This window comes from Gastrolobium bilobum, unplaced genomic scaffold (assembly GCF_033153095.1).
Source record: "Gastrolobium bilobum isolate Gb01-03AN ecotype WA unplaced genomic scaffold, APGP_CSIRO_Gbil_v1 utg16135, whole genome shotgun sequence".
In the NCBI taxonomy this organism is placed as follows: Eukaryota; Viridiplantae; Streptophyta; class Magnoliopsida; order Fabales; family Fabaceae; genus Gastrolobium; species Gastrolobium bilobum.
Genome location: NW_026899035.1, coordinates 549,787 through 557,579, shown reverse-complemented (window position 1 = coordinate 557,579; position 7,793 = coordinate 549,787). Strand labels below are relative to the sequence as shown.

Genomic DNA, 7,793 nt, shown 5'->3' with positions numbered 1-7,793 from the left:
ATGTAGTTGCGATTCAAAATTCTTAACTTGGTATCATATTTATTTCTTAAAATGGTATAAGTTTAGGAATTTGAGTGTAACGCATAACTTAGTAAGTTTTTTTAAAAAATAAAATAAAATAAAATTTAAAGTAAAATCATAGGCTTCAAGCACAATGATTTTAACATAAAGTCATATGCATGAAACATGAGTTAAAGCAAGTCGTGGACTAAGTATAACCTATTGAAATTGTGGACTATATGTACCATATAATTGAAGTTGGGATTTATTTGATATATGACAGTGTGATTGCCCCTTCTGGCAAATAAAAGCTTTCTTAAGTAGCTATTCTCGTACTTTTATGGCTTATAAAACAGTAGCACAGATGAACTCCAAGGATAGGATAATGTATTATTCAACCCAAAGAAAAAACTAACGTTATAGCGTTTCTGCTTATGTTGCCACCTCAAAAGTAGAGATGAGAAGGGAAGAAAGTTGCCAAGTGGTGACTTGTTAAATATTCCCTGCTCTTAACCAATAGAGATACACCGAGACGCCAATGTTAGACGTCCATTACATGAGATTACATGCATCCTGTCTATTCTTTTTAGAATTAGATTCCGAGCCACTACTAAGCATGAGTAGTAGTCATACTTTGTTCCGTTACCAATGAACTGTTATCAGGCATATGACGTAGGTAACAAGCAACCATGTACAGAATTGGTTATTCCCTTCACCCTATACTCACTCGAAGCCTAACTGAGTTCCCAAACACCCTTTTCCCCCCTTCAAAAAGCAAAAAGAAAAAGAAAAGAAAAGATAAACCTATTATGATTCTCTATTAGAAAACTGGACAACCATCAACCACAATTCCTGGTGCAGTTGGGCAAGTAGCCAACGGGCAATGGTCCAATTCAGTTCCCCACCATTTGAGATTATGGCCTGTATTTTGCAGTGCAAAGAAAATTAGAACACCCATAAAAGCTGTGCCTGCATCCAGTGCTGCTGACAGAACATAATTGTATTTCTGCCACCAACGTTTGTGGAAACGGAACACAAAGTAATTGAAGATCATTCCAGTGACTAGCCAGCTTGCAATATTGGTAGGAGTTGCAGGTGGCATTCCAGCAAAACCATAAGATATAACTGGTATGTTTATCAATGGAATCCATTTCTTGTCTGGGAACATCTTGCTCAATACCCAGACAGGAACTGGCAACACAGCTCCAATGAGGAATAACCATACCATGTTCCTGTACAACCCACCTGGTCCAAATAGGCGCTTTGGTCCAATCAGACCCCATATAACAGATGCATCAAATGTAACTCTGTATTTGGGACAAGTCCAAGGACTGTCATGGTGAGCTTTGTCATCCATACAAATGTCCTTAATGCCATCCAACATCCACCAAGCCACTGCAAGGTTCACTATACCAGAAACTAGAGTTCCCACCAGCTATTTAGAAATTAAAACAAAAACAAAAAAAAAGACAAAAATAAGTAATGAGAAAAAGGACTTAATTTAGGAGACTTTCAAGTTAAGGTGCAAAGACCTGAGCGGTATACATGCATCGTGGAGGAATTTTCATGTAATGACCAAGTTTGAGATCTGACAAGAAAGAGAGAGCATGGATGGTGCTGATTCTCCCATATATTTTAAAGAGCAAGTTTGCAATTGGTTTTCCAGGAAGGACATACCCAATCATGAACTGTGCTATAATGTCGTATCCAGGTTGCTGCAAGGTAACCACAGGAAAAATTCATGTTGAAATTTGAAACTCCTATTGCTTCCCACTTTGCATCAAAATAGCATGTTATGATCGAGGACAATGATACACTAGAGACAGTAAGGATATTGGAGTGAGTACCTGGTTGGTAGTGGCTTGAATGACACCAATTGGAAGGGTAACAACAAAAGCTAAGCCAAAAGCAAAGATCATTCCCCACCATGGCAGTTGCACATCCGTTTTCCACACAAAAGCCATTACCAGGGATAGCCCCATGCTCCCAAATAATAAAATGAGGAACCACCATTCTGGTACTTGTTTATAAGCTTTCATGAGTCTACCGTGTACATCCAATTTCGCATTATTCATTGCTGATCTGCTCTGTCTCAATATGTCTCTGCGAAAAGGAAACAATTTCAGAGTCAACCAAAAATGTCCCATCACGGAGCACTTAATTTACATGAATCTCTCTGTATTTCAGCGATTTAACTTAAAGCACTCGATGAGAAAATTATTTTTCAACTTTGAAGGGACATAATAAAGAAGAAAAATACTAGCACTGTAGTATCAAAATCTTCTGATCTATTTCCATATCTAACATATAGAAATATAACATATCATGCATTCAGATATACAACTATCACTCAGAATTCAATGCAGAAACTGCTTACTATCAATCTGATCATATATTCAAGTGATTCATTAATATAGATTATGATAAAGGCTTTGCTAGCATCCTACCTGCCATGAAAGAGTGCAACATGAGTGAGCGTTGCCGTAAATCTAGCAAAGCCTGATCCAATAGATAATGCAAACAGAGGACTGAGGTATAACTTGCCGTATTTGTTGTATGCATCAACATTAAGATCGTAGTCTGGGGTTAAGATCTTGGTAGTGTCATACTTTTGTCCACTGGTCGTGAACAACTGATTGGAAAATATAGGAAACTTCCTAGCATCAAAAGTGTTAAACTTCCAGTAACATACAGGTACAAGTATGTAGATGAACATGATAAATCCAATCCCAACATTAACAATGGAAGACCATGGTGTAACAAGGGGGCTGCCATGATAAGCTGAAATCCCAGCCCAATCAAGTGTAAAGGCACCAATCCCAAGTCCATGATAACCTGATCCGACTTGGTGTGCTGTGATATTATTTGGCCATGCCCAGCAGACCCAAGAGAAGAATGTTAAGATGGGGAACAGATAGCCAGGGAGTGCATAATACAAGAAGCTTAGACCCATGGCAATGAGGAAAAACTGCATCCTTGTAAGACCTTTTGTTTTGTGCTCCTTTTCATGGAGTGCCCTGTAGCATAAGGTAACCGATGTAATCAAAATAACATTAGAGGATATAATAAACAAGCAAATAGAAGAATTTTCCAAAAAAAATTGTGTTTGCTGTTGCGTGAGTTCTTTTGGGGAAGATACTAAATCGTTGCCTATATGCCAATTCTATAGTAGCCAATGAAACATTGATAGCATAATATTAATATATCTTCTATTTGACCTTTTCCCTTTCAATGTTATGCTCTCTTGTCAAGAGAATATTACACTAATCGAACAAGACAACTATGACATGAACCTTTCAGCAATGAAGATGCGCTCAGTCCACTGCATAAAAAAGTGAAGCGGCATGCTTGCACCATTCTTACAACTGTGAATTGGGTATACTGGTTGTGCGCACTGATGTTAAACAAAATGTCTTTTCGTGTTACCAATTACAAGCTAGGAATTAATATTCAATGACAAACTAGATTCGATTTATCTTTATGGATTTAACTCCATATTAGTTCTTTTGCAATAACACCTTTATGTTTATAAAATAAGTATAGAAGTAAAGTTCTGCATCTGTTATGACTTTAGTTGAAGTGAGCGTTAGTGAGACAATATATCTATGTGCACAATAGTTCATTGGAAAGTTCCTATTGCTTATATGAATTCACTAATTTGCAAAACCGAGGACCGCAGTTAAAGGAGGAAAAACTCTACAAAAATTGCACAGTAAAAGGAAATGATTTTAAAACAATTAAATTGAAACCGAGGGCTACAGAGACCAGAGTAAATAATGTATACTGTATAAAAATATTAGCAACTACCAAAGGACTTTTAATGATTCAGTTTCAAAATAATAAAACATAATATATGAAGAAAGAGGCAAGAATGAACCTAAAGAGAGACACTTGAGCAAGGTTTGCTGGCCACCACATTTCAACGGGATCAACCAGATACCTCCTCAGAATCCCAGCCCATCCATAACCCAACATCTGTAACTCAATTTAGAACAATTAAGTAAAAAAATTTATCACACAATATTTGCTCCAAATAAATAAAGAAGGAAAAATTTTATATTGCAAATTCAATAAATTAAAGATAGAGTTAACTGCAACCAAAACAAATACAGACGAAACAGATTTTAATATTGAAAATAAAGTACAGCTGGAGAGAACCTTCAACCTTCACAGATCTCTAAGACAGATTTCCTTTTAATAAGAAACATACACACAAAAATTCCTGGCAATTGCGTCCCCGAAAAAATCTTTATCCAAACACAAATTAATAACTAACTAAAACCTTTACTTCATGTACAAAAAAAAAAAACTTTACTTCATTTATTTTCTAGTAATTACAAATAATAAAAATAAATAAATTTATATAATAACTAAAAAAAAAAAAAAGTGAATAAAATGCAAAAGACGACCCAAAATCCAAAGATGCAAACTTTTGAGCATAGTAAGCAAACCTGTGTAGTTAAGACGATGAAGAGGCCACAGAGGAAGCTCAAGCTCTGTTTATAATAAGCTTTCATAACAGTAATGGCACCAATGGAGTAAGCATCACCCCCTCCAAAGGAAACACCACAGTTTGCAAAGATGGTGATGATGACATGCTCCTTCATATTAAAAGGCCCTGGATTCAAGGTGAAGCGCCTTCCAAGAACATCGTACTCCTTTTTTGGAAGAGTTGCAGCCATAAACCTTCCTATGGGAAGAACACCGATTTGCATGAGAATGGCTGAGATGGTGAGAGGCTGAGTCCTGAATGTGAAGAAGGTGTTAAGAAAGATGAGCAGGATGCAAGATGTTATCCCCAGAAACCATGCCCTGAAAGTCATCACTGGTAGTGATGGGTCATCAGTCTCCGGCACCACCAGAGCTACCTCCTCCACCGAACATCTGTCTCCGCCGGGAGGTCCTCCGTTCGCCGCCTTTTCGGTGTCCGTACTATTGTGAGCGTGATTATTGGGCACCATTGAAGCCTGAAAGATGCGTTAAAACGATAAGCACAGTTAGTGGGTAGTACGTGACTAATTTAGGTTGTGACACAGTTGGACAAAAACATGGTTAACAAATTCTCTATGAGGGGTACTTATAAAAAGAGTAAAAGACTGTCGGATGCCCAAAATGTCCCTCCACAGTTATACTCAAGAGAAAAAAAAATTGGTGAGAATGAGGTGAGAGAAAGAGAGGAGAGAGAATCAAGAAAAAAAAAAAGGGCTATCAATTTTTTAGCAGAAGGATACTGGTGATTCTGGACTATATTAAAAAAATCTGAGAGACTACTGTGGAAGTGTATGGAGCTCACGTAAGAGTATTTATATACACATAAAAGTGTGTGAAGTTTGTGTGGAAAGTGTGTGGAGCTCATGTCGAAATATTTACACACATATAAAAGTGTGTGGAACACGTGTGGTGAGTATGTGAGATTCATGTGGAAACACTTACATGCACAAAAATGTGTGGGGCTTGTGTGAAAAGTACGTGAGGCTCACTCTTTTGATGTATCCGATACATCATATATTTGTCCCCAAAAATTAAGAATGTGAATTTGATGGGAAATACTTAATAAAAAACATAGATTAAATAGGAAGAAAACTTTTTCTTTTTGAAAAAAATGTACCCAATTGGATATATTCAATGTACAGAAGAAATTGTCTTTATGTGAGAAGAAGAAAAAAAAAAGAGAAAATATGAATTTCACATATTTTTATATATGTAAAAAATAAATTTATTTCTTACCTTTATTTAAATATGTTAAGCTAATTAAATATTAACATATTGTTTATATATATTTTTCAAAAGTATTCTCGGTGGTTGGATGTCGTTATACCGGAAATGGATTTTTTTTTTAATATACAATAGCAACACTGATATTTTTGTTTTAAATCCATATCCTCGTATAAATTATCCAAATCACTCATCATTAATATTGAAGTCATAAGTTCAATTCCTAAAAAAAAAAAACACTTTGAAGCTAGTGATAAAAATTATTATGCTCCAAGTTATGAAGAAATTAATCTCATTCAATAAGTGTGACAGTTTACTCAAAAAAAGTTAACTATAGTGATTTTTGGAAATGAATATTTTTATATCACTTGAAAAAAATCTTAAATGTTAATTAATAAATAAAGGAGAAAAAAATCTTAAATGTTAATTAATAAATAAAGGAGAAAAAAATCCATTGTCATTTTATTAATACGTTTTTGCTAAGTACGATATTACATGAATCCCTTAACGTCGAATTCAATAAAAGGTTTGCATTCTATCATTTAACGTGACCACAAAAAGTTTTCTACACATAAAATATTTTGTGGGACCCGCATGTTTTAAAAAAAAACGATGACACACAAAACGAATCTCTATAACATAACACAATCACTTCTCCTACAACATAAATCTTATAAAACTCTTCAATAAAAATGTCTTGGGCTCTTGGCTGTTTAAGATACTCATTTGAAATTATTAAATATGTACGAGAATCTCTGTAAATGTACTTTCTATATTTGCGCTTTCTTATCCTGTTTGACCGGTGGACTGCTGCTGACTTGTTTAGTAACCAATATAATGACATTTTTATCCTCTCATTTTGGAATTGAGGATTACCAGTAATTAGCACTGTTTTTCAAATTGAACAAGCACTTGATTCGGTCTGGACTCTGGATTTAGTAGTTTAATTTTATTCGGATTATAGTCAAATTAATGATAATACTCTTATTTGATCTTTATTTTACTTGTTTATATGTATAGGCAGTATAGCCTTGCTCGGATACTTTCACCGAAGGGAGGCTAAAGAGAGAGAAAGAAGATTCTACTCTTTTTTTAGTCATTAGAGCAAGATTAAAACCCATTTCACATTATTTTTTTCTAAGCATGTGTATATATTATTTCCCATTTTTCATCCGACAGAGCTTGCCAACTTACATTTTAATTATTATATTCTTATTATAATTGGAGATTGATGAGCACCTGGTGAAGTAAATATTATTGTGTCGCTGTACGAGGTAGGCTTTGACTGACAAGAGAGAGGGATCGAAGGAGGCTTTGATTAGAATTTCATTTTCACCTATGGTGAATCACCAATATAATCTAGTTTTTCTTTCATTATTAAAATTATATATTTTGATTTTTTTTTCCCGTATAAATCGCACAAACATGTCACATACATGTGACTGACACATAATACATTTGTAAGGCTCACATAATAAGAAAAACAAATAATATTACTTTGATAAAAAAAATTATATTATATTATTTTATAATTTTTTTCTTAAATTAGTCTTTTGCCTACAAATTCCAGAATCTAAGTGCTCAAATTAACTCAAACAATATTAAGATTAATTTATCACATAATGTTTTTGTTTTTGTTTTTGTTAACTTATTGGTGAGTGGTGTATTGTATTAAATATTTTATAATATTGTTTAGCATAATATTGCGTGGTGCATTGTTTTGTACATACTAAAATTAAGATAACAAAAGGGTTGAATAATTGATTTTTTTATCTTTTTGTGCTATGAACAATATTTTATGACTTATATCAATTAATAATAGAAATTTAAATATTTTATCCATTGATTATATTATTTGAAGATAAAAAATAATTTTTTACTGTATTATTTCTTACTTTTAACATATCCAGTGCAGTTAAGTTAAAAATATTTAATGATATTCATTGGTAGCCTAATTATGTATTTATAATTCATTTATAAATACATCGATATCTGTTTACAAAAAAAAAATTATGATATTTATTGGTAGACTAATTATGATATTTATAATGTTTACAAAAAAAAATTATGTATTTATA

At 33.7% G+C, this 7,793-nt stretch overlaps 1 protein-coding gene across 1 annotated transcript; it reads right to left on the bottom strand.

Annotated features, from left to right (window-relative positions):
* Positions 1 to 292: 292 nt before the first annotated feature.
* On the bottom strand, positions 293 to 5,185 carry LOC133286397 (oligopeptide transporter 3). Its single transcript, XM_061483807.1, has 6 exons — positions 4,452 to 5,185; positions 3,878 to 3,975; positions 2,448 to 3,017; positions 1,848 to 2,103; positions 1,533 to 1,715; positions 293 to 1,435 (listed from the first exon to the last, which is right to left on the bottom strand). The coding sequence occupies exons 1-6, from the start codon at positions 4,959 to 4,961 to the stop codon at positions 821 to 823; spliced, it is 2,232 nt and encodes a 743-aa protein (XP_061339791.1). The 5' UTR covers positions 4,962 to 5,185; the 3' UTR covers positions 293 to 820.
* Positions 5,186 to 7,793: the final 2,608 nt, after the last annotated feature.

What these genes read in the sequence shown, in the direction of transcription:
- LOC133286397 (XM_061483807.1), bottom strand. Translation starts at nt 4,961, where the DNA reads ATGGTGCCCAATAATCACGCTCACAATAGTACGGACACCGAAAAGGCG. An exon ending in TCATCGTCTTAACTACACAG is followed by an intron (nt 3,976 to 4,451) that starts GTTTGCTTACTA and finishes ATTGAGTTACAG; the next exon opens with ATGTTGGGTTATGGATGGGC. An exon ending in GTTGCACTCTTTCATGGCAG is followed by an intron (nt 2,104 to 2,447) that starts GTAGGATGCTAG and finishes TCCTTTTCGCAG; the next exon opens with AGACATATTGAGACAGAGCA.